At 34.8% G+C, this 27,734-nt stretch overlaps 5 protein-coding genes across 5 annotated transcripts; 2 read left to right on the top strand and 3 right to left on the bottom strand.

Annotated features, from left to right (window-relative positions):
- Positions 1-1,035: 1,035 nt before the first annotated feature.
- On the bottom strand, positions 1,036-4,768 carry TRIADDRAFT_33395 (uncharacterized protein; the record flags this gene model as incomplete). Its single annotated transcript, XM_002117984.1, has 12 exons — positions 1,036-1,444; positions 1,924-2,199; positions 2,395-2,453; positions 2,539-2,613; positions 2,718-2,788; positions 2,875-2,992; positions 3,091-3,190; positions 3,269-3,365; positions 3,441-3,558; positions 3,951-4,141; positions 4,283-4,370; positions 4,694-4,768. Coding segments are annotated over 12 exons (1,677 nt in total), but the record flags the coding sequence as incomplete, so codon positions are not given.
- A 2,914-nt stretch (positions 4,769-7,682) lies between these two features.
- Positions 7,683-8,336, top strand: TRIADDRAFT_62037 (uncharacterized protein; the record flags this gene model as incomplete). Its single annotated transcript, XM_002117963.1, has 1 exon — positions 7,683-8,336. One exon carries the CDS (start codon positions 7,683-7,685, stop codon positions 8,334-8,336), a length of 654 nt encoding a protein of 217 aa, XP_002117999.1.
- A 2,116-nt stretch (positions 8,337-10,452) lies between these two features.
- TRIADDRAFT_62038 (uncharacterized protein) lies at positions 10,453-12,868 on the top strand (the record flags this gene model as incomplete). Its single annotated transcript, XM_002117964.1, has 4 exons — positions 10,453-10,656; positions 11,602-11,689; positions 12,320-12,447; positions 12,704-12,868. 4 exons carry the CDS (start codon positions 10,453-10,455, stop codon positions 12,866-12,868), a joined length of 585 nt encoding a protein of 194 aa, XP_002118000.1.
- A 1,197-nt stretch (positions 12,869-14,065) lies between these two features.
- Positions 14,066-15,348, bottom strand: TRIADDRAFT_33385 (uncharacterized protein; the record flags this gene model as incomplete). Its single annotated transcript, XM_002117985.1, has 2 exons — positions 14,066-14,352; positions 14,736-15,348. 2 exons carry the CDS (start codon positions 15,346-15,348, stop codon positions 14,066-14,068), a joined length of 900 nt encoding a protein of 299 aa, XP_002118021.1.
- Positions 15,349-18,492: 3,144 nt separating this feature from the next.
- Positions 18,493-25,618, bottom strand: TRIADDRAFT_33394 (uncharacterized protein; the record flags this gene model as incomplete). Its single annotated transcript, XM_002117986.1, has 15 exons — positions 18,493-18,807; positions 18,926-19,078; positions 19,190-19,276; positions 19,493-19,642; positions 19,789-19,910; positions 19,994-20,038; positions 20,138-20,186; positions 20,264-20,314; positions 20,417-20,452; positions 20,557-20,649; positions 20,752-20,859; positions 20,941-21,043; positions 21,166-21,313; positions 22,082-22,498; positions 25,486-25,618. 15 exons carry the CDS (start codon positions 25,616-25,618, stop codon positions 18,493-18,495), a joined length of 2,010 nt encoding a protein of 669 aa, XP_002118022.1.
- Positions 25,619-27,734: the final 2,116 nt, after the last annotated feature.

Here is a 27,734-nt window from a genome sequence, read left to right on the forward strand (position 1 = left end):
ATGTACTGCTGGATGATCTGATCTTCATTCATATTTAAGGCAGAATCGGGAGTTTATAATCGCAACAAATGCTATAGATAACAAGGTCGCCTTGTGGATGAAATTATTATAATAAATAGTATAATGAATAAAATTAATTAATTTAAAACATTTAAATCTCGAATATATAGCTACTCCTCTAATTACAGTAGAATACATTTTGCAAATATAGTGAAAGTCTATGATTGTACACAAACAACGCATAAATAAGAGTACGTATTCCATTGATAGTTTATAAAATTACATGGTATACGGTTCAAGTTTGTAATTTAAGGACTAATTTAGCTTCCTTGAATGGCTTCCGGCAGCATCTTCTCAAACATGTTCGCGTAAAATTGTTTCTTAATCGTCTAAGAAATAGTAACATACGTACCTTTACAGGATGTAATTACAATTATTTCGTAAAATATGTCAAAGTATAAGCTAATTTATAAAAAGAGAAGCAAAGGTAAATATTTACGAACTTTAGATACGGTGTCGCGCGTAAGTGGTAATCCTCGAGTGATACCAGAAATTGTTGATTTTTGGGCCTTCTTGGCGTAGTTTTGCGTGCTTGGTCCATAATGTGTCTCATTGTCCGTACAGTGGCTGGTAGATGAGAATACTTACCGTTCCTCCTAGGAGTGGTAACAACAGGAGTATGACGTGATCTAGATGGCCGCTGAGGGCTTTTTCTTTCGACAGTAGATGTTCTAGTTGTATCTTTAGATGAATTCACAGTTGTCCTTGTACCTTTATCTTCATCATCTAGTTGAATTGCAAGCCATTAGTTTGATTTCAGAACTATCGTTTTATGTTATGATACCATGTAATATGCATAGATTTAATCAGTGATAGTCCTATCTAAGTGATAACAAACCTGAATACACAGCTTTGCTCCTGTTGTTCTCTGGATTGGAATCAACCACTCTATCGGTTCCAGGCTGATTATCTTCGAGCGCATGATCATCGCTCTCGTTTTCTGCAATTTGACCTACTGATGTATCTAGATTTTTTTCAACCCGGCTTAACTTTTTTACAACATCGGCTATCGAGGGGCGATTTTTTTGAGGAATAACAAATCTTTGGTACGGTATAGTTCCAATTTTTAAATCTGAGCAGGTTATTAATTTGAAATATGCTAATATCAGTAATGATTTTATTTCCCAGCATTATTCTAACAAGGACGAATTTATAGCCCTTACAAAGTGTTTGAATTGCGGTGATGTCAATAGCATCTAGTGGCTTTCTGGCCATATGTTTAATAGTCTTTAACTGTTTATACAATCTTCTAGCTATTTTTGTAGCTAACGTCGAACGCATCGAAAATTCGACCTTAGGTCGTAGTTGTGATGCCTTGGAAATTTTTTTTACTGGCGGTACCATATCATGAGTTAAGGATAAGTGACGATTCAAGCAGTGTTTACTTTTAAAAACCTAAATAAATCATTGAATAAGGGTGTAAATTTTGACGTTACTTTGTAAAATGGGAAACGATGTAGGAATTTTAATACCTTTGTACAATCAGCAACAGTGCACTCGAATGGCCGATGTAATGCTTGATGATTTGCATGTTCCTCTAAGTTAACGATTTGTCATGTTTACAGATGTTGTGATATTTATGTACTCGTATCAATAAAAATATCAAGCTTAAACAAATATTTTAATCCATTAGTTAATTGCGTTTACCTTGATTCAAGTAGATTTTTCCACATTCTTTACGTCTATAACAATCTCCAGTTTCTAAGCTTATGGTTGATCGAGTAGTTATGCCTGTACTTGTTGTGGAATTGGAGGTAACGCCAGCGCAAGTAGTCGGATCGCTACTGTTAACTGGATTAGTTTCAGCCTCTACCAAAGTAATTCAAGTTTACAATAAAATTAGTCCAAATTATAACTTTCCACTTTACTGTAAACATTATTAACGGAAATTTGTGAATATCACCTTTAGGAATTATTTTAAAACATCCAAATTTCTTCCAGTACCACCAACAATTAGAACATAATTTACAATTTGAATTAGCAACATTCCATGTATGCCAAGAAGTTGAAGATGTTATCGAGCAATTGATACAGTTTTGGAACTGGTTTAACCAATCTTGTACCCGCGAATCCGGGCCATTTCCGTTCATAATAGCCACTTTTTTCGAATTAGCGGTAGTATTTTCAGATCTAGATTCTCTGCCATTTCAGTGCAAAATTTTTCGGTATAATTTTAAGATAATGAAGTAAAAATTAGTATTACATGTCTTTATTAGAAACGTTCCATAAACTTCTGTAAAGGTCGAATCTTTTGAAAACAATAGATTTATACAGGAAGTATTTGACATTAAATTTCTATCTTTGTGTAACAATGTTATAAATCGGATAGAGTACCTTGGGGTTATGGTAATCTGCTTGACACTATGTTGCTTTGTTAGTACTTTCAGTCTTTTCTATAACAAAGATCCAAAATGATGAATCGAAATAGAGGCATCCATTTTTCTACAAGCAATTTATCGCATATCTGATTTCAATTACCTGCTCTAGATAACGATCGCTTGTTTTCCACATGTAGTAGTACTCGATAATACATCCAATCGGTTTCCAAGGTAGCTGCGCATATGTCGTATGTGGATATTATAATTATGAAAGAGATAGATACATTTAAGTTCAAATAAACGTGGATGAGAAATATTATAAAAGGAAAACTTGCATACAAATTCTTGTTGAAGATCTAGAAAATCCTTTCCGTATTTATGCAATCCTTCCTCGAAGCGTTTTGCTTCATCTTAGCATGAAATAATACTGTGTATTAGAAGCATCGAAGTACGAAATGGCAAAGTTTTGTAAAGTCACTACAAAATAAATTGTTACCAATTGACCATTGTTCCATTTCATCCATGCAATAGACTGGCCCAGTGGCAGGTACTAATGATGAAGTAGCTTTGGCTATATCGTAGGAATTCTCATGTAAAGTTTTCATTGCAAATAGCTATAGTTTTATAAATTAAATAATTTATGCAACGCATTAAGAATTAAACAACATCCAATTTTAGAGATAATAATAATATTTATGGTTACAAGACTAACCCGTGTCGTATCACGACAGGCAGCAGCAGCTGTAATGTGTAAACTTGGCTGGGTAATAGAAGTGCTCTGCTCTAATGCACGTGCAAATGTTCCAACGGATCTGTAGTTGTAATAAATTTTTATTGGATAGTAAATCGAAATACTATCTAGAACTATTCGATGTTATTTTAATGCTCACTTTGTAACCAATCCGAACTGGTCAATTTCTTCGTCAGTCAATAAATTGTTAGAAGTCCATTGTAGTGTTTCGACATCTTCGCAAATAGTATGATCCACTAATGATGACACGTTGCGAAAATAAAGTTAGGTTAAAGTTTTCAATAAGAGTATGATATCTCTGCTAACAATACCTTCTGTAGTATCCATTGGAACAACAGCTTGATAATCAGAACCAATACGAATATTGGCTTGATCAGGTACAAGCGTTTTTAGTTGTGGATCAAATATTAAAGTGTAATAGAAAGTATCCTAGTAACAAGACAAAAGATCTTAAATTAATTATTTATGATCGCCCCCATTTAGTAGATTTTTTTTAAATATCGTTTCAGATGTAGATTGCTTAATCCATTTTCCCTTTGTATATATCTTTCCAAATAAAATAATAACTTTCTGTCTAAGATCGCTACAGATCTGTTATAAATATACTATCCTTGTACCTAATCAAGGCAGTGCAAATCGCAAGATTGTATTGTTGTTGCTGCTGTATCGCTTACAGTAATAAAAAGCTTGCAAGGTGTTATCTCTACACTTTTTATCTATAGAACAATTTATGCGAATTTATCTATTGTGTCTTTCTCTTTTAATTAAAGATTCGATAAAAAAAATATTAATAATCAGATTGATAAGATAGTAACACTTACAGGCTCCTTTAAATAATTGTCGATGGTTTCTACTTCACTTAAAAGTCTAACTGTACATTTCCCACGGATACAGCTAGTAGGTAGTGATTCTATATGGCGCGATAGAAATACTTCACGATGCTTGAATTCAGTTAAAGCAGTTTCATCAGTCATTTCAGGATTGTTGTCTTGCCTTAATTGATAGTTCGTGGCTATAATAGAATCAGGTAAATGTAGATAACATATTTTATAAGACATTAACGGTTGAATTGATTCACGGTTATTTTCATGAAAACCGGTAATATCGAGCAAAGCAATGACCAATGATCTTATTGGTATTAAATTACCTATACTTCTATCTGCAAGAGCGTGTAAAGCTTGAGGTAGATCGCGACGTCGATAGTAGCATAAAGCTCTAACTTCAAAGTTACCATCAGGTAGCTGTGTTTTAATTATTTCCAAATAATGTGAAGACGGTATGAGATATAAATAGTGAGTTTTCACTTGGTATTTTGTTTCAGGCTGAAATTACAGTATTATACAGACTAGTGTCGTGGTATAGCACCGTTGTTAAAAAAATACCAAAGACGATAGTAGCCTTGTTTCACTAATTACTAAGCAATATCAATTTATTAATATACAGATATATTAAAAGTAGTGATACTTGAAAGTCTTGATGATACTTTATTGGTAAGATAAACGTTGGAAAGACAAAAAGGTATTAAATTAACGATTCTCCTCATTATTTCCATCTACGATTTTACCTTGATAAATTCTTTAATCCGTCTAATCTGGTAAGGAGTCTGTGATTCCGAAGATGTCTCAAAATAGCCATAATCTAGAATTGATAGGAAAATGTATAATTAAAACTTAGTTTAACCGTTGAATAGATGATTGCAGTATTTCTTGTAGGAGTTAGGTGGGGAAGACATGATTGTCTGATTATTTTATGTGTTTGACGCTATAATTTACATCAAGGTACTTTCGTATTGGTTAGCTATACAACGGTATAGGATGAACTGGATTTCTATCGTGTAGATAGCTTTAATAATTATTGATAAATATTTACGAGTAACGTAGCATGCCTTGGAGGATGTTTAAAAGTAGTATTATTAGTCTATGATAAGGAGTGTATTAATTAAAAAGTATCAAAATACTGTGTGATAGACCATTTGTAAATATTGTCGAATATACGTGTATATTAATGAATTCAAGGTATAAAAATAAGTGTCCTATTTTAAAATGTGTCAATGTCTCAGTATAAGGCAACATTTTGGATATTGGAGGATAGTTGACGGTACATCATGTTGTGTCTTTCCTAGTTGAATGAAACTGGCTTGATATTCATCTCCTTTTAGTATCGATTTGGACCATGAGTAATATACATATTATGGCATGATTAATTTATCGACATTATAAGGTTTAGCATATCCTTGTTAAGTTTAAGTTTTACGTCCATTGAATAGTGCGTCAATCCTGTATTGCAAATTCTAGGCAAAAATGGTTACGTATCGTCCAATTTTTCGTTCTTAATCAGTGAAATTGCTCTCTTGTAGTAGACGATATGAACCGATAGAAAGATTGCTAGTTGCAGGAACGCAACGTACGCAAATGGATGAAATTTACCATTCAGTCTATATATGTATAGTTTACTGTAGTCCATAAGAATGATGAATATTGATGTTCTATCCATGTTATTGCCAGTTAACTATGACTAATGATGATAATTCTTGCAAATTGTGGGCGAGAAAGGATATTGAAGTATTGTCACAGTTGTGACTAATGACTGTCATTGTCTGTTGAATATGCTCTATATTGGAGTGGTGCTATTTTTTTCAATAGTATGGTATCATGTTCTTTTTGTAAGTTTGTTCAAACTGTATCGAATGTATTGATCTACATAGTTCATGTTCATCAAACCAATACTCTTATCGTAATTTATCATCCATTGTTGGTCAAGTGATTATTGATACTAATGAATAAAATTGCTCTCTTTTAGTCAATGATGTCAACTAGATCGTCAGTAAAGATGCAAGCTACAAATGACAGTTATTCTCGTGTACGTCTAACTATCGAGCTTAGTCCATAAAATGAAGATAAATTTGGCTACCTTAGCTTATCATGTTGGTACTAGCTAACTGCCAGAGTGATTTATCACCAATGTTGTCGATGAGAAAGAAGATGCAAGTAATATCATGGATAGAAGAATGGCTCATTTTCTGTTGAATATCCACCATGACTGAACGGCTTATTTACTCATGGTACGGTATGACGTTATTTTCAAAAGTTTGTCAAAGTTTTCTTGTATGAGTTGATCTCCATCTTGATTGCTAGCCTGATCAATACTCTTTACTCTATAATTTCCTACTACTGTATTCAAATTATTGCAATTCTTAGTTCAAATAACGCTACGTACTTATTCTTTGTCTCTTTCTTTTTATTGATATTGATGGCTTGGCATAAGCAAGAGTACTGTAAGCAGCATGCATTGGTAGGATGCTAGTTGAAGAAAATGCAATCTATCACTAAAGTGAACTGTTTCATGTACAAGTATATAGCCTAATCGATGGGACTTTATCAAGATTAATGTCCTACCCTTCACTTATTACTGTTGGCGACACAATAAATGATCATTTGGTTCAAGGCTAGAATGAGAAAGGGTTGTAAACTACAATATTGTCATGATGATGAATGATGACGATCATGTAGTAAATTTGCCTATGGTATCGTGTCGTGTTCTCCTAACCTAGTTGATGCTGTTTAGAACGTATTTATTTCCATCTTGATTGCTAATTGAGTCCATGGTTATCCTTTAATTACCTCCTATCATTGAGTATTATTATTCCTTGATACAATCATCATTTTATCTTCTTCTCTGGCTCTTGATGTTGATCAATGCAATGGCAGTCGTCTTATGATCAACGTATACGATTACTGATGGTAGAAATAAAGTCTATACGTAACATCAACGCATTCTTTATCTTACTGTATAGCTTAATAGATGGGAAAATCTGTCTCGATGAATGAATTCTTTCTATCCTCTTCCTACTCGCCAAACGAGAAGAGGACTATTTTGGGTTGAAAAGCGAGAAAGGCAAGAGGATTGTCATAGTAACCAATGAGGACTGTCCCTTGGGTTGACTACCCTGGATGATATTATGCCGCATTTGCCGATACTATCCTATCCTATTCTATTTCTAAGCTGGTTGAAATTGATGTTGGATTACTAGTCTACAGGATATACTGCATGGCTAGCATGACCATTGGGTCATATTAGCAACTATCGATAGGAAAAGTTTCCAAATCGATGAGCATGTACGACGAGAAATTCCATCGATATCACTGACAATCTACTCACCTCCAACATGGTAGACCACGGCGTCACTTTGAGCTTCAAGAGAGACTTTTGGAGATTTTTGTGCCATTGCTGTAACAAATTCTCTCAAGTCTTCCCTTGATTTCCAATTTGGCCTCTTTCTTTTAGCTATTGGCTGTTCTTCGCTTAATGGTGGCTTGCTTTTTCTTCACTTTGGACTTGCAATGGCTCCAATAGTTGGCAGTTGAATGAGATTGTTGGCTGAATGAGAGGCTACAGTATCATCGACGATCTAGTGTATTGCACATTGTATAGTTGTCAGTATGGAAGATTATTGATCCCTTTTGAAGGCGGGTTGACTGCACTGACCATGGTGTTGAAAGCCATGTCATAGTGAAATCGATCGAGACGGTCTGTGTTGATACTAATTCCTCTAGATGCTATCGGTGTATTGGATACTAGATAGTCTTGTCGATCCACTTGGGTACGGTACTCATTGTGGTCTCGTTCGGCTCCAAACCCGGACTGCATTCGGACCGCACTGGATCGGATCCGGATCGGACCCACCTCGGACAGTTGGCCATCACCTTATATTCTGTCTACTAGGATGGAAGAGACGAAGACAACTTTTCACTTTACTAAAAGAAAAACCTTTTAATGTACTAAAACAAGATGTTTTAGTAGTTGAGGATAGTGCCCAACTAGCAGCTCATTTGGATGGCAATCGCGGACAGGATAGTGCTTTCTTTCCCATTTCAAGAAAACCTTTTAATGTACTAAAACAAGATGTTTTAGTAGTTGAGGATAATGCCCAACTAGCAGCTCATTTGGATGGCAATCGCGGACAGGATAGTGCTTTCTTTCCCATTTCAAGAAAACCTTTTAATGTACTAAAACAAGATGTTTTAGTAGTTGAGGATAATGCCCAACTAGCAGCTCATTTGGATGGCAATCGCGGACAGGATAGTGCTTTATTTCCCATTGATGGCTCAATTGAGATGACCAGCAGCAGAATTTGTTGCATCTTTTTGACTATACCTAACCGCCGCTGCCTCCTTTTCCAAAAGTTCCCCCACCGACTGAATGTTTAACAAACGCTTGCATAACCAAGTGGTGCACCGTGTCTCTTTTTTTATCTTGCAGCAGCACTGTAAAGCTACTGTAGGGATGGCATGGATTGGGTCATTAAGATCAAAATATAACGACAGCAATAGGAGGACGACGAATGAAATAGATAAATCACTTGCACAATATATTGTGTTGAAAAATTGGCACTACTTGAACAATCCTTCTTGATCAGCCGATAGCTTTTCCATTATTTTGCCTCAGTGGCCTTGCAAATTCATCTTCTATCCTTGCATTCGCCTTCTTGCACTGCATAGGATGATATAAATACCGTAAATACTGTACAGTAGAATGAATTTGCAAGATTGGAGACTTTGATCGTCGCTAATCATTCATACTGTGGTCGCTGTTGTGCATGCACTGTTGCACACTCATTGCACAGTAGACCCAATCATCCGATAATTGTGTCTTCAAATGTACAATTCTAACAGGCTGATCAGTGATGATAACTGCTATTGCTGTTCAATAAACTGCGCACATATCGAAGCCGACAATTTCAGTCAGTATCAGCTGCAGGGATTACTTGATCAGCTGTAGTAGGAAAGAGATTGTGGACCACCGTAGAGTTATGTATAGTTGAATATACAACTAATTTGGACTACTGGCGATCCAATCAATAAATACATTACAGTACAATGAATTTGCAAGATTGGAGCGTTATTTCTCTACTGTACTGTAGATCAATTCATATTGAGTAGAATCTAGCTAATTTTGTCCATCGCGCAAGTTGTCTCCATTCCAATTGTGCCCAACCTCTCGAGCTCAGCAAAGTCAAGCCGAAACCCGACTTGAAATCAACTCGAGCCAAGGCGGTTTTCGTCTTGACAATTTCTGTATCACTACACAGTATTTGTATGGCGATTGTACTCATTTTGGGTTAGAAAATCGATAATTGCAATCGGGTTCATATTTCCAACGCAGGCCAATCTGCTAAGGCTACAGTAGGTTGTGCATCGTTCTAGTGTTACAGTAAAGTGGCCAGCGTCTTTGCAAAGATCCTTGCAAATCTACTAAGGCTACACTTGGTTGTGCATCGTAGAGTATACCGGTCCAGTGGTAACCCTGTAGAGTAAAATGGCCAGGATCCTTGCAAAGATCATTGCAAATCTGCTAAGGCTACAGTAGGTTGTGCATCGTAGAGTACGCCATTCTAGTGGTAGAGTAGAATGGCCAGCATCTTTGCAAGGATCCTTACAAATCTGCTAAGACTACAGTAGATTGTGCATCGTAGAGGACACCGTTCTAGCGGTCGAGTAGAGTAAAATGGCCAGCATCTTTGCAAGGATCCTTACAAATCTGCTAAGACTAAAGTAGATTGTGCATCGTAGAGGACACCGTTCTAGTGGTAGAGTAGAGTAAAATGGCCAGCATCTTTGCAAGGATCCTTACAAATCTGCTAAGACTAAAGTAAATTGTGCATCGTAGAGGACACCGTTCTAGTGGTAGAGTAGAGTAAAATGGCCAGCATCTTTGCAAGGATCCTTACAAATCTGCTAAGACTAAAGTAAATTGTGCATCGTAGAGGACACCGTTCTAGTGGTAGAGTAGAGTAAAATGGCCAGCATCTTTGCAAGCATCCATGGAAGTCGAGTTGCGATCAAATGAGCATTAGTCACTGCCATAGTAACTGCAGGGAGGCAAGTGTCAAGGCTGTTGTATCAACTGGGCAAACATGCCTGCCCTGTCGATATAACATCGCAAACATGACTGCTGCTAATAGCGTACCCACTCAATCATCGCTGACGGCAACTACTTTTCAATCATTTTATAGCAGAAATGAATGAACTAGACGATAGAGTAATTGCTAGGCAACGCAGCTAGACAAGATCGATCTAGGCTACTCATTACTGTAGAGGAATGGACTTTTAGACTCGATGCAATGCAATTTCTATCTTGTTGAGCTTGAGAAACGATTGCATTCAAGAGAAATTGGACTGTATAAGGGATAGAAAAGCCATCCGTCGTGGCCAGTGATGCTCAGTCATGCACTAATCTATTGCATACTCTTACCACGCGCCATCTTCATTCTAAAATTGTACTTGCCTTTCATCATGATCGCTTAATTATTGACTTGATAGAAGAATGCCAATCGTCGACTATCCTTGCAGCCAAAAGGAAAGTTTTACAACGGTTAATAATAGTTTTGGCCAGGAAATTGCCATTCAATCCATTCAACATGCACCTGAACACCTGCAATATAAAATCATCCATCATCCAAAAATGACTTTCATGTCTGCTTTAACGTATTGCTTGATAGGCTTGGTGTTGTTATGGTTATGCTGGAGCGTAAGTGTCTTCATCTAAATAGACGTGATATACACATATGGGTATACAGTATAGCTATCCATGAAATCGGAAACAATCCTATTTGAAAGTATAGACTAGTTCAAAGGCAATTGCATGCTACCAAATGACATGCACTACCAGACTTTTCTCTTTTCTGTCATGACGACCACAGTATGATAATAGTTTAGCCTGCAGCAAAAGGACACCTTACCTATAAACTTACCTCTAACAACTGATGTCCATCAGAGTTCATACTCGTATATCCTTGGTAAAAATGATATTCATGCCTACTGTACTAGTCTACATCGATAGTGTACTACTTCAAGGCAAGAATACTGTCCAAATAGAGTTAGTCATGGAGCGTTGTCGACAACTTGTAGTCCTTGCTCTCCTCTTCGATACAACTACAATGACGACTAGTTACTCTATTCTAGTTGATAGAGGATAAGGATGCCGTACCTAAAATGTTCACTTCTATCACTGAAATCGTTTATAATAGTGCATTCATGCTACTATATCAGCCTACATCCACGATGCATTACCTCCAAATAAACATACTAATATATTAAGTCATGGAACTTACTTTATACTTACTTTATACCTACCGTATACGCAACTGCGGTTTCTCGATAAACACCAACGAAGACATTATAATCATGAGTTATGATACAATTTTACTAATAGCAGTGATTACTATGTAGTAGTCCCTGCTAATAGTCCCTGCCATGTCATTACTTACTATTAAGAACAAGTTTAATATTTCTACACCATTATACGGCAGATCTGTTACCAATTTTGTACATGCATATTATAGTATACTTGTCTATGCCAGCATCTACTGTTATACTTTTGTCCTAATAACCATAATCTAAGCCAAAAAATTATAAATAGTGATACTTATAGTACCAGTCATATAATTCACAACACTTTTTTTAAACTTATTAGAAATGCCAAGGATCTCTACTTTACAATCTGGCTTCTATCATTTTGTGCTTACTATTAAGCATCCTTTATTTCGGCCAAGTCCATGAAGGTAAGCGAGTAAGCATACTGTCCTGCTATACTTTGATATCATGCTGCAAATTAGCTAGAGAATAGCAGAGTGAAATGTTGATCGATTTATAGCAATATTATCAATCTAGAGTATGCAATTACATGTGTAATACTGTACTACTGGAAATTTTAGCAATCTAGGCTGTACATTCATGGTTCAATCAGCTCTCTTTATAACCTCTTCTTATAGAATACTTTACTTAAAGATATCGAAATGCCTAACTGAGATAAAGCTTGTCCTATGTAAAATTTAGTTGTAAATTACGTGAATAAACTCTTTATACTGAATTAAGAGGTGCTATAAGATTGTTAAGTATCTGCTAACTTTGGCTTGTAAGAGAACCGTAAATCGAATCAATTATATTATACTCCTATGTGTTGTAACGATACAAGTACTTGCGTGTATAGAGATTGAATAATAATACTCTACAGCTCCAATTACACTACATACTATGTAAAGTTTAAGTTTATTAATATTTTAGACAAATAAAATGTGCAAATATAATATCAATGCAAGAATTATGTTGTAGAAAGGCATTGTTGATCCTCTCCACAATTATAATCTGTTACTACAGTAGTATTAAAAAGGCTTTTTTCACTTTCTATCAAGAATCTATTATGGTCATTAAAGATCTTGGTCTGCAAGTAGGAGTTACGTACAAAAGTGGCTATAGGAATGTTCGTTTTATTGCTATAGATAATATTGAAACTATTGCCATCAATGAAGCTATAACCATGGTAAGTATTAACTTGTCAGGATGCAAGAAATAGTAATAAGTATTTTTGAAAAATTTAGTACTTCAGGGCTCACGATATTGGTAGCTAACTACTGTATCTAGCAATATTGAAGATTTTATTACCGCATTTAAAATACTACTTTAACATAAAGGTCTATAAATACTATGATTAAAATGTCTACTTATTGTACATACGGGTATAGTGTCTATAAGGCTTCCTTTCAATCATTTTCTATTACAAATTTCTTGATTTATAGCACATGGTTATCTTTTATCTATCGGTCTTAATGAAGAATGAACAACTCATACCATTATTTACGGTAGTTACTCTGTCTTTTTTGTTTTTAGTTTCAGATGCTGTAATTTATAAAATTTGGATATTTGTACAAGTATTTTCTTATATAGATTTCCTATATCGATAATAATATCTCACTACCAATAAATGAACATACAACATCGAACTAATGAATGTTTTATTCACGGATGAAATATTGCTTTTTTATAGAGTACCTATCCCAGGTTAAGAGAATTAACGATAATGTATCATAAAATGAATAATGTATTATTTCCTGCAAAACAGCCGACATTGAAAGTTAACACAAGTAGTTAATTTAGACATCGGTAGGTTGTCTTCCATCTTATTTTTAATAAGCACGATATGTACGTATTAGCAATCTGAAAGTAGCGTTGTTTATGCTTGTATTTTATACTCGATTGGAAATAGGTTTAAGAAATTATCGCTAGGCTTGACCGAAAATTATTTCAATTACAATGGCTAACCGACACTATGAGCTAGAGATTTGTCACTTAATAATGACTTCAATTGGGCAATTGCAAAATTTGATCTTTCTTACTACTATTAAGTATTAGAGAATTTTTTAGCTAGTAGATAGAGGTTTGTACTTTTTTTATCAAGAAATTATATAGGCAAATACACTATGATGATTCATTTAATTAAATGTATAAGATACAATGAAATTTTTGAACGGCGGTATTATAAAATAATCCGATTTATCGTAACTTTTTTACAGTTTATTTTTATGTCTTTAGCCATCTAGAATATAATTATACAGTGGAATTAAACCAATATTTGTTATGTGTGTATATATCGATGCACATACGATCTTATACAATTTTCGACAAAATAATAAAATTTTATATATATACAAGCACAAGTCCTTCATTAATTAGATATTCATTGTCGCTGGAGAAGTATATATCAATAGCATCAACGGAGTTTAGAAATATAGTTTGGAGAAAAATTTACTCTTATCCAAGGTCAATTATAGAATAAATGAACAAGAAAAGGAACTTCAAAAACTATCCTAACCCTTCACAATACGAAATCATACAGCGATTTTGACAATCGTATATTGATCCGTTAAAATCCATACACCATTTTATCCAAGTCTAGTGTAAAACTGCAAGCATTACTGTGCATAATTTATAGTACACTAGAAGTATTATCATAACTAATAAATTAGCCTTTCTTTGATGCTGCAGGCAATAGAGACGTATGCATGATATTTCAATTTTTTTACAACGACTGCAGCAGTTTATGAACATAAAATTGTCTAACAATATTGATAGCGGTATACATGATAGATTAATGAAATAAGCTAATTAGTATCAGTTACAAATCGTTCATCGTCATAGTCAATAACATTATCATCATTTTCATTTTGATAATCACTACAAGTTTCAGAATCTTCACCATCAAAGTAACGATCTTCTTCATCTTGAGTTCTTACTTTTAAAGAATCGTATTCAACATCATAATCAATTTTGCCATAATCAAATTCGGTATCTTCTCCATTTAGAAAGCGAGTTTTCATAATATTTACAAATTCTTGACGAGATCTTGTTTTCTCTTCATCGCTAATAACCTTGGTTTGCTCATTCTTATCTAGAATAATAAAATTGTTATTTGATAGATAAAGAATTAGAGGTATGTCTCATTTTCCAAATGCTATGACAACTTCTTTAACAACACTTCATCCCTACAGTATGATTCTAGGTTCAAAGATATTTACAATAAAGCAGTTTACAGTCTTAGGGTGGCGATTCTATAAGTGACTATTGCTTTTATGCTACTGTAGTAATTGCTTGTTTGACTAATCAAGTCTCCTGTGTTGGACTCCATTAACGATTGCACTGTTGCTTCATAGACACATAAATACATGTATGCAATGGGTTATCATGACTCATTCAACAAGTCCAAGCTACAATCTTAATAAACTGTATTTCGTATAAGCCTTCTCGCTATCCTAAAAGAGATGGCAGTATTACCAGGATCGTTATCATCCTCATCATCATCGTCTTCTTCCTCTTCTGTGATTTCTTCTTCACGTTTTCGACGATGTTCCAGTAATGCCTTGGTTTCCGATTCATCTAATAGATAGTGCAAATATCCCGATAAAGACACTGCTGAATGGCGCAGAGCAATTTCATTCTTTTCATCGGCTGACAAATATTGACCGATATATTGCTCATATAAATATGGGCATCGTTTTCTCATTTCTTCATCATCAAAATAATTACCATCCTCGATTAGTCGTTGCAAACATTCGTAACGTCTATTGCGTACCCTTACTTTCATTTTAGAATCGTCCAATCCTTCCTTAATTTGACGTAGATAATGACTGATAGTAAAGTTATCGTGGAATTGTTCGAAATACTTGAGATGACTTGGATTTAAATATTGGCCAAATCGGAATAGAAATGTTGCAGGTTGATGATGGAGTATTTGCATTAACCGATTCATTTTATCATCATTCGATAGCTCTTCATCGCCTCTCTGTTGACTTACAATACTGCAGTTGCTGGCAGTAACATGTTTTAACATGGCATTGACTGCCTGGTTATTCTCTAACTTGCTAACTTGGCTGTTTTCTTCAGTCATTTTGTTCCATACGTAAAATGAATCAAGAACATCAAGGCTAAAGGGAGCAGATCCAACTTCGATTTGCTTATTAGGGGAGACTGCCAACAGGAAGCAGATTCAGAGTCGATTCGTACCCTGTCTAATCGTGTATATAGACAGTATGGGTGATTCGGTACTGTATGGAACTTCACACAGTGTACACTATCAACTGAATACATGAAATATTCCATGCTTGGCCAGCATACCACTTCAATCTGCTTTACGGTCCAGCATTTCTATAGCATTTATTCACTAGTTTGGGATAGTCTACTGCATACAATATAGAAGTTCCCAGCTCATCCATTTTTCCTTCAATTCAAGAATACTACTATCGATGGAGGAACTTTAGCTTTTATAATCAATCAAATATAAAATGCAATATAGTATATCTATCTCTAGTTATAATTTCTGTTCTTGTTAAGGATACTAGATAGAGGAACTTTAGCTTTTATAATCGATCAAATATAAAATATAATACATTATATCGATCACTAGTTCTAATTTCCGTTCTTATTCAAGGCTACTATCGATGGAGGAACTTTAGCTTTTATAATCAATCAAATACAAAATGCAACACTACTGTAGTATATCGATCAGTAGTACAAATTTCTGTTCTTATCAAGGCTACTATCGATGGAGGAAATTTAGCTTTTATAATCAATCAAATACAAAATGCAACACTACTGTAGTATATCGATCATTAGTTCTAATTTCCGTTCTTATTCAAGGCTACTATCGATGGAGGAACTTTAGCTTTTATAATCAATCAATTACAAAATACAACACTACTGTAGTATATCGATCATTAGTACAAATTTCTGTTCTTATCAAGGCTACTATCGATGGAGGAACTTTAGATTTTATAAGTAATCAAGTATAAAATGCAGCGCTACTGTAGTATATCGATCCGTAGTCCAAATTTCTGTTCTTATCAAGGCTACTATCGATGGAGGAACTTTAGCTTTTATAATCGATCAAATATAAAATGCAATATAGTATATCTATCTCTAGTTATAATTTCTGTTCTTGTTAAGGATACTACTGTAGATAGAGGAAATTTAGCTTTTATAATCGATCAAATATAAAATATAATACAGTATATCGATCACTGGTTATAATTTCCGTTCTTATTCAAGGCTACTATCGATGGAGGAACTTTAGCTTTTATAATCAATCAAATACAAAATACAACACTACTGTAGTATATCGATCATTAGTACAAATTTCTGTTCTTATCAAGGCTACTATCGATGGAGGAAATTTAGCTTTTATAAGTAATCAAGTATAAAATACAACACTACTGTAGTATATCGATCAGTAGTACAAATTTCTGTTCTTTTCAAGGCTACTATCGATGGAGGAATTTTAGCTTTTATAATCAATCAAATATAAAATGCAATATAGTATATCTATCTCTAGTTATAATTTCTGTTCTTGTTAAGGATACTACTGTAGATAGAGGAAATTTAGTTTTTATAATTGATCAAATATAAAATATAATACAGTATATCGATCACTAGTTATTATTTCCGTTCTTATTCAAGGCTACTATCGATGGAGGAACTTTAGCTTTTATAATTAATCAAATATAAAATGCAATACAGTATATCTATCACTACTGTAGTCAAAATTTCCGCTCATATCAAAGATATTCGATAGAGGAATTTTGACTATTATAATAATTAGAATTTAGGAAATATGCGTATACGATAATACGAGTTTAATACGATATAAGCGTATCTACCACTAACTAAATACTTAAATAACTCCATCTTTTATATTGAATGAGACTTTAAGTTTTTATCATTAGCTTATCTCGATTTTTTATGGAAAGCTATCATCTCTGATGTATAACAAGGATAAAAAAGTTCCATCAAAAAAGACAATTAGTAATATACTTGTACGTACTAATTTCATGACTTACAGTATATCTCACATTCATAAAGTGAAAAACATGTAGATGATTGCTGCTAGTTTCAATATTGTAGTGGATGCGTGACATAACATTTAGAGTTTTAATCGACACAATCAGTCATGGGTACTCTAGTTTCATCAAAAAAGACAGTCAATACTTTATTGATAGTGTACGAGAGTAGAATAATACCAATCATTTTATAAAGTAAAATAGATTAAAATTAAATTGAATAGGCAAATACAGCAATACATAGAATGAAGCGAGGTGGAAAAAAGTACTTTAATTAGTTTCTTGGCTCGGATTGATGTCAATTTCATAACAAAAATGATTTATAGTTAAGAAAGCAGCTGTAAGATTGTTCAATGACTACATGGCGAAAAATAAAGAATTAGGCTAACATAAAATTTGCTACACAAATACTGGTTCTGGTCATACTATATCATAGCCTTACCCATCATTTAGTGTCACAATATTCTTTAACGATATTGAGACAACTGATAAACAATTATATTATCAGATTTACCCTAGTATATAATATATCATAGGGAGAACATAAAAGTGATACAGTACACTGTATCGCAACTGCATGAAATCAATTTTGTATGGCATTTTTAATAAATACAGTTTAAATTCACAAAAATTTTTGATAGATATTTGATTATTAAGCAAGTCAGTATTAAAGATGGATGATGGTTGTACAACAGGTTAATAGATGTTATAATTCAATAAATAACACATTTATCAATTTGACCATCCGGAAGAATTGTAACGACATTGATTTGTATTACTGTTATGATTATCAGCGGGCGCTATTTGTATCTAGTTACTCAAATGAATATAAGCTATTCATACAAAGGTATATATCAGATCCAACAAATATTAATATTCTAATAGTAGTTTTATGCTGTAAATACTGTAGGTATTTATGTAAAATATGCCTCATAGCCAAGACAAATCATAAAAAGCAATTGCGGTATAAAGATTAAAGAAAGGACCGAACCTATTAGTTTGATATCGGAGTAGTTTTTACAAATGATGTTTTTTAGAGTAGTAGTAGTGCAATCTCATATACTGGAACTAAAAATAACAACTAGGTGATTTCATTCTTACTGTAGTCCGGTAGTTCTGCTAAATTCAATTTGATATAAAATTACCTGATAGCTGTAGTATGGATTAGTTATGTTTATATTCTAATTAGCTATTAGTATCTATCCAGAGAAATGATATTGCAGGGCATTATCCCAGCCTCCAGTCAATTTATGGAACATTTCTTCATCAGCAGCTTGATGGCCCTCTTTTCGCATTGATAAATAAATGTATCCGCCAATAAATTCATGAATAACTTTGCAATCATTAATAGAGCAAGCGAATGATAGTGTACTCTCATCAAATTCAATTTGTAATTCTCTTATTTCCCAATTTACGTTCCAGGATTTCATTGTACTGAAACGCCATGTACTCAATATACTGTGACTATGTGGATCCATTCTAACTATTGAATTGTATGTGACTCCTAGTAGTTCCTGTTAAGAGGAACATTTAATCTCGCTTAGTACACTTTTATTGAAATCGTATAACAAGGAAATACATACAAAGTGTAGTGCAAGGAACACTATTGTTTTTTTTTTATTGATAACATACCGTAGCTTCTTTTCGTTGATTTCTAAATTTAACGTAAAAGCACGTTGTTGTGCATCCTGGCAAAGCTTCCCAGATTCTGATAAATTTTAATTTTGCATCCACGGTAGATAATTCAGCAAATGACGATCTCTGTTCAAGAATCATATGTGCAATCTGCGAGATAATAATTTTATGATGTAAGTAAATTTGGGGAACATTTCAACATGCGTATAATTTGTTATAATAATGCATCATTTTTATCCATTACTGTTTCATAGCTATAACGAATATCCACATTCTACATACTTGTTTGGTCTTATATTTTTTTAAGAATGTACCATTTACAAAGTCCTGCGGTTGAACATCTGTCTGCTGCAATGAAAAAGTTTAGTAAAATTAAAGTGTGGAACAGTAATATTACTCGACAAATAAACTACGGACAAATAAATACAAATTATTAGTAAAACTACATCACATATGGGTAGATGCCTTAATAACATGTCTGTGACTGTAACAATTTGTGCCAACAAATATAATATCGATATAAAATCTGCGATCTCAATTGCTAATACAGTTTATTTCTCTTACCAGTCCTATGTCAATGGGAGTTTGCTTTCTTCGCTGCATACTTAAAAATGCTAAAATGCTAGAGATTTCTGGATCATAACTACTGTCTGCCATGGTCTTATTTCTTGAAGCTAATCGGAATGCTGCCATCCATTGCGCATATTGTAATTCCTATCAATAAGTTTAAGTATTTTAGCGATATAAAGCATCATTTAAATTACGTTCTATTTTCAAGGATATTACAGAGTCACAATGATAATAAAATATTAGGCTGACCATTATGTAGAAACTACTATTTTATACCGTCTATATGTTACCGTTTCACATAATAAAAGGTGTCCAGAGTCATCATCCGATGGCAAGACTAATTTAATCATATATTTTCCCTTACTAACGTTGACATCTGGGGTAACTTGACAACCTGTAAAAGATGTAGGTTCTAGGTTAAATCATGTAGCTAATAGGCTATATGATGGGAATATAGAATGTTACCTTTTAAGCTAAATTTAGCGATAGCTTGACCGCCAGCAACGTCATCTTTATGCTTGTAAAAGGCTAAAATCATATCTGCGTAAAAATTTCAAAATAAACATGTAATGTAAACTGTTAAAGTAAATCGATATATAAATAGTATTATTAATAATTTACAAGCGTGTTGTCACTAACCTTTGACAACGCAATAACACTTTTTGAATGATTTTAGAGCAAATCTTTGCTTTCTGTTAAAATAGAGAAAAGGAGAAATATTTTAGCGATGACGTCTTTGATTAATGTCAAGAGGATTTATGGTACCAACTTGAAATATTTTAGATAGTCACACAGCTCCGGTATGGTACCGCTGTCCTATAATATATTATTAGTAAGAAATGGCCTTTATTAGGCTTTCGTTGTATAGAACTTGTAAAGATGGGCGTACAACTAAGTAACTAGTAAGAGATAGCTAACCTGGTTAAGGCCCTTTCCTGCACCTTCCAAGGATACCTGTATCGATATTTTTCACGTATATCAATATCATGTAGATAAAACAAAGAGTAATAGCAAGCAAATTTTGCGATGGTGATAGCTATAAAAAAAAAAAAATCTACCTGTAAATCTGAAAGAGCTGCATCAATGTCATCATTGTCATTTGATCGATTTCCACTCTTGTTATCGCACTTTCCGATGAGGTAAATGTGAAACTGTAATATATTATAAAGTAATCGTTGTAGCTATATCAATAAGTCGATTATTGAAGAATACTGGCATGCTACTTATGCAGGTCTAATAGAGGCGTTAGTTACCTGTAAAGCGGCAAATTGTATCATTTCTTCATCAGTGCAATCAATATCTTCTGTTAAGGTAGACCACCTAATTTGTTCATATAGTTGATTGATTCTAACTTCATCCAACTAATTTAAATTAAAAAAGACGACAATAAAACATGATGCCTTACAAGTAGAATAATAATTGGAGTGAAGATAGGACTATACCTTGGTGTTTAATTGGAAAATGTTATGATATTTGAATCGTAATTGAACGGTATCCCCTTCCACTATATCTTGTTCCATTAAAGACCGTGATGAATCCAACCAACTAAGGAAAAAAAAAACAATTTTAAGGTTATTCTATCACTACTAGCACTTATTATCGACAAGTACGACTTGGTTTATTTCAATTTATTCATCATGATTGAGCTTAATTTGATTCTAACTTACTTGGAATTTTTTTTAACTCGATCACTGAATGAACTATTCTTGAATAATGCACGCAAGATATCTTGTGAAGGTGTTAGTGGACTATTGGCTAGTGCTTCAGGCCTGACCACCGATACATTTAAGGTATCTAAGCGCGATGAAGTTAGAGCTTGGTTCTGTCCTATAGTGGTAAGATTGATTAAAATAGTAGGGAAAGGATAGCATTAGGAGACATTCAGTGGATGATACTGTAAGTCAGTTGATGTCCATCATCAATATTAAGTTGATTTAACTTAACTTTTCATAGATCATAGCAGCTAATAGGTTGGTATTATAGAGTAGAATTAAAGTATAGTACTGCATCTTAACGCTCGAGTTATGCAAAAGAAAGAGCCTCATCTCTGATATCAAAGCGATATGTTACGGAATGATTGAATAGAATTGATCTATAGCATAGTATATTCACGTTTTAATAGTTGAAAGAAGAGCCTCCTTTTTGATAGAATGGAGCACTCAAAGCTTAGTGCTCCATCTTAACGTTTGAGCAGAAGAAGAACCTCTTCTTTGACATGGTGCGGCAGAATTAAAGTAGAGTATTGTATCTTAACGTTTTAGTGCTGGAAAAGAGGAGCCTTTTCTTTGATACGATGGAGCACATTCAAAGTATAGTATTATATCTTAACATTCTTGTCCTGAGAACGAAGAATCTCTTCTTCATCCAATCGATAGCTTACAGAATGATGGAACATAATCAACGTGAGTACCGTAATAAACTGTATCACCACGTTTTAACGCTTTACTAGCGATATAGAAGAATCTCTTTTCTGGCATTTAATGGATAGCTTACAACATCATGAAACACAATTAGTTTATAGCACTGGAAAAGAAGAATCTCTTCTTTTATATGTAGTCGTTAACTTAAACTGTAATTTCTTACCCGTTGTACTGAGTGAATCGGACTCGTCGTGGACACCGGATATTGATTTATTGGAATCGTTGGATTTTAAACTGGTATTGATACTACTGTCTTTCTTGGTTACTGTAGCGTTTTGCTTTTTACGTGCACTTGATTTAGTAGTAGGTACTCGCATTAATGATAATTCTTCAGGATGTCGAATCCCTAAATCATTGCATAGATACATGACTGCATTGAAAGCGGTCACCGAGAAATCGACTCTCATATCGTAATACTGTAAATCAGGTAATTGAATCTTCAGAACTTTATGAGTTGGTGTAAAATAAAGATTGGAATCCGCTTGAACACTACAAGCATCGAGTGACATACGATGTTGTAATAGCCAACGTTTCTTGGATGGCCACCATAATGCGTGGTCGGACCAATCCATAGGAATACCTACAGGCAAAATACAAACGAGAAATGGTTACTACAGTAATAAAGCCCTGAAGAAAATCTCTTCAACTTGTTATTATTTCCGATAATTTCATTCAAACTTCAAAGTAGTGTAAAAGTGCCAACAGGGCAATAAGTCTATCAAGTAATTAAACTATTTTATCTAATTGAAATCATTTTACTACTGAATGAACAATATCAATAATTTAAATTTATCTTGCAATCCTATGCAAGAATGTACGTCTATCATCATGACTATTTTCCGCTTTGGCTACGTTGATTCAATGGCCGCTAATGGTTGGACTACGGTATTAAAAATTGGATCGATTGGATCATTCATTCGTTCACGCGTCGATAGAAACCTTATGACTGAAATAAAGCGATCTTAGATAGAATAAATTGCCATCGACTCTTATTGATTTCCTCTTTAGCTACTCCGATTAAAATCATTCATGGTCCCACTACTGAAAGTTGGATACTATTAGTTGCTATCATTCATCCATAGATTAAAATATCATTGGTTGGCCTCTTTTGAAAATGGAATCGTTTACACTGTAGGCCAAAGTGTACGATTGCGATTGAACCATCAAGGTAAAAATCTGACCAAAGTAAGACTATCTTTACTGTATGATTAATTATGTATAATTATCGATCAATTTTTTCCTCTCTAGTTATACTGATTGAACGATCAAATCGTTGCAAACTGGATACTTTATATCCTTGATCAAATGTTAGTAAGTAGTATAGGAGTTAGTTTATATTTGTTTGCCCTCTCTACAATCACTCTTGGTTGTAATAGTGCATTATGAGACATTTTACACCATGAATCAATCGGTATGTGGATGATGGCAATGTTTTCAATTCTTTAGCGATTCTATTACGCTATACTAAAGCAAGAATAAACCAGTTTCAAATCTAAACAACTATAGTACTGTAAGTCGAATAGTGTTTCAATCAGACATGTTTATACACCATGGATCAATCAGTACGCCGATGATAAGCAAGTTTATTTAGGCAATAATGATGGCGATGTTTCAAATTACATTATTTTGCCGATGCAATGGCACTGTAATATTGTAAAGCAAGGATAAAAGTAGTCCTTTAAACTAGATTGAAACAGCTCAAATGTTCAAACTACAGCACTGAACTCGTAGAATAGTAAAATGAAACATTTTCTACATGATCGATCCATCGGTAGGCAAGTTTATTGGAGTCAGGATGATTGAAAATATCATTTCGCCTACGCCAGCAATGACACTACAGCCTCTCCATGACGGAACAAGGGTAAAACAGTCTCCAATCTTAAAAACTACCGTATCAAGTCCTTCAAGTTGATGGATCAATAAAAAAATAAGGAGTTAATTGTTATTCAAAGGACAGGCCTTGTATTGGTGTAAATGGATTTTTACAAAGCTTAGGAGGGGGTTGTAAAAGCACACGCGTGGATTATGCCGAGTTGGAGGATGGATGCACTTCTTGAATGTGCTAAATTCATTTTTTTTCACTATTTTACTCTCTTCCTGTCAGCCATAGTAGGGGAAAGAATTGGTTGCAATTTATGCCTATTGCCTATGGCACAGGATAATGTGTGGATATCCATTGAATGGGAATGAAATTGGGACAATGAGCTCAAGTTCCAGTTGAAAAGGATAGAAAAATGTTATTCATGTATTTATCAACTTTAATAGTAGACTATCATGACGAGTGAAAAGATTTGTTTTACTATCAATATCAATAAAATAAAATAGAAAAAAATGGCAATAACTGTCTACGATGGAGCGAAAAATCCAAGTGTACGCGTACAATAACGTATCATGATGCGTGGTATTTTAGACTACAGTACATATGGCTTCACCATTTTCTCTCCATTCTAGCGATTTTCTTTGATGGTTGATAGCATTAGGGGATTGACTATGAACAGGCGTACGGAAAACATTTTATTTTCAAATTATTTATTGGATACATTTTGATGTATGCTAGTAGAATAACTTTGAAGCGATACAGTTACAAGAATCGTCGTTAAGTTCATGATCGACAATGAGGGCAAGTAGGGTAACAGCATGATTGAAATGGGGATCGATAGACGAAAGGATATTGTACGTAGTACTACAGTCTATACTTTGAAATGGCTTCGTTGATTGCTGTTCTTCAACGATAAGAGGAAAACAACTGAGAAAATAGACGACAGTATCCTTGTAAGAGCTAGGCGTACAAGGTAGGGCAACAGTATCATGAACTTTTCAAAGACGATGGCAATTTCAAAGCGGTCAAGACAGGGTCGAAAAGGGATCGAACGGCGACAAGATATTGTCATTTTCGATTGCCTCCTTGATAGCCGTGATTATTCAAGGACATGAGGAAAGCGGGTCGAACGATTGAGAAATAATATTGTCGTTTCCTGGAGTTGGTAAACGATGGCAAGTGGAAATCGAGTAAGCTACGATCTCGCCAACGCTTGCTAATAAAAATTATTAACATTGCAGTAGCCATTCCTTTTGATTTGAATGGTTTGATTTAATATTCAATGTCTTCAAGTCATGTCGGCTATCCATTTTAATCGATCGCTTTATTTTAAAATGAAGTTTGAATCAGCGTAGCTCTCTATGGGTAATCAAGTCTGTCAAAATCGTCGAGGTAGAAAATAGTCGGCGATGGCTTACGATAAAATCATCGAATTTGAACTAGGCGTTGATCAATTTTTTCTTTTTCTTATCGATTTCAATCAAGATGGAAAGAGATAAAATGGAGCTTAGTCTGTACAGACTGATTGTTTGAAAGTCATGTCCAAAAAAAAGGAGCAAATGCAATATGCAAGTAGTGAAGAAACGCGGTCGATAACCGCATCGGACATTGAAATAAGACTGGGCATTAAAATACAAATAGTATCCTTCTAGCGATGTGTGTGCGGAGAGGGGGAAAAAAAAAAAAAGTCAAGACTATCTTGGATGGTTGCTTACAGCTTCGATTAAATGGATGAATATGCAACTTACCCAGTTCTTCGACTAATTTCAACATGACAGAGCCAATGTCATAATTACCGCCAACTTTAATCTTTTTGTCGATACTTAAAGTGGTAATATAAATGGTCAAATTAAAGAATTGAACTTGCGAACTCTCTTCCATGATGATTGAATGGATTTTGCTGTCGTCCAACGGAGATGAACTATGGAATCAACTGCAGTCAATTTGTTAAGATGGAGTAGACTACAATGGTTTTCTCCTTCAAAGCAAGTAGAGGATGAGTGTGGATTAGCGTTTCTTTTTTTTTCTCCCTTTCGCTGTTGTTACGATCTGTCGTGACGGCAGAAAGGAAGACGCAATCGAGAGAGTAGAGGGTAAACTGTCAAGGCTTTCAATTAATCTTTCCAATGACTTTGTAGAAAGGCAGGGAATAGAAGGAGGTGGATAAGTGCACAACAAATTGAATCAGTGATTAATTTTTCAACGGTAGTAATAGCAATCGTCTACCTCGTCACCACCACACGTTGACTACTATGTCGTCCTAGTTAGCGTCCTTTTAAGATATTGAAAATGATTTCGACGATAATCGATCGTCCAAGAAAGGCCCCAAGCAAGATCCAACGATGATCGTCCAATCTCCACACCAGCAGCAACTGCAATGCAATCGCTTACCTTGCTCTCGTCCAAGCAAAAGCAATATGCAACAGAGACGTTACTCGTTGCTGCGATCAATCTGAACGAGTGTCTCACTGGATGGCAATGCTTTCCTAGTCAACAAGAGGAAATAAATTGTCCTCTACACCTGTTCCATCCAAGCAAGAAGAGTATAAAATGCTTTCAAAGCCTGCAATCCAATTCTTTCCCGCAGCTTCCACTAATAAAAGTGTCCAATTGCGGAAAAGGCCTGTGGGTGTTACTAAACAACTTTCTGGCCTAGTTAGTCAATTGATCATGCGTCGCTGAGCTTGACCTTTGTCCAAATAAACATGGCTTCCACCATGGCGAGCAAGGCAATTGAATTTTTCCCTCTTTCACCGTGATAGCGGTAGTGTAGGGTAAGATTGCAATTTGTCACTAATGGTTGATGGATGTTGGCTCTTGTGGTCGATAATGGCTTGATTTAGCGCTGCTAGAACAACTTATGGCCGGAATTTGTCGTCGTGCAAGTCCATGGGCTAACGTGATAGAACGGCTAGACTGCATTCAATGTTGGAGAAGGGGAGGGAGCTGAGTTTATAGGTACTGCCCTACCTCAGTCTGGAGTTAGCGCTAGTCAAAGAAAGACAACGAAATAGCCGCCTATTCGATAGTATGGTGTCAAGTGCTATTTTGTGTACCTAAGTAGCAGGAATTCTACGCGCAACATGGCCATTTAAAATGGTGAAAATGGCAAGATTGGACTAGTTCAAGGACATTACAATGGAGGAAATTGGAAGATGATCGGTTGCAATAGCTCCTGTATCGACTGTTCATAGAGTGCAGCTTAGATAAGAATAAAGGATCAAGATGGTTGGATAGGTTTGCATGGGGTTAATAGCTGGCTTACAACCAAGTATTCATCATCGAATCTGTTTTCGATGCGACTTCTCGATACGCTGCTCTATGCTTATGCTTGCTAAAGCACAAAACACGGTAGGGTAGTGAGAAGACTGCAATTAGACTAGTTATAGAGTGCAGCTTTGACAAGGATAAACAGCGAAAATAGTTGGATATGTTTGCATGAGGTAATAGGAGACTTACCCAACCAAGTATTCATGATAGAGTATATCGAAGCTGTCTTCGATGCTACTTCTCGATACGCTGCTCTGTGCTTATGCCTGCTAAAGCGCAAAACACGGTAGGGTAGTGAGAAGACTGCAATTAGACTAGTTATAGAGTGCAGCTTTGACAAGGATAAACAGCGAAAATAGTTGGATATGTTTGCATGAGATTAATAGGTGGCTTACAACCAAGTATTCATCATCGAATCTGTCTTCAATGCTACTTCTCCATAGGCTGCTCTATGCTTATACCTGCTAAAGCGCAAAACACGGTAGGGTAGTGAAAAGACTGCAATTAGACTAGTTATAGAGTGCAGCTTTGACAAGGATAAACAGCGAAAATAGTTGGATATCTTTGCATGAGGTAATAGGTGACTTACCCAACCAACCATGATCCAATCTCGTCAATGCTGGTATGGAAATGGTAGACACGATAGCGCAAAACACGGTGGGGGCAATGACAAGACTGCAACTAGATTTACTCATGGAAAGCAGTTTTAACAGTATGCTGCTCAGTG

This window comes from Trichoplax adhaerens, genomic scaffold (genome assembly GCF_000150275.1).
Source record: "Trichoplax adhaerens TRIADscaffold_34 genomic scaffold, whole genome shotgun sequence".
NCBI lineage: Eukaryota > Metazoa > Placozoa > Uniplacotomia > Trichoplacea > Trichoplacidae > Trichoplax > Trichoplax adhaerens.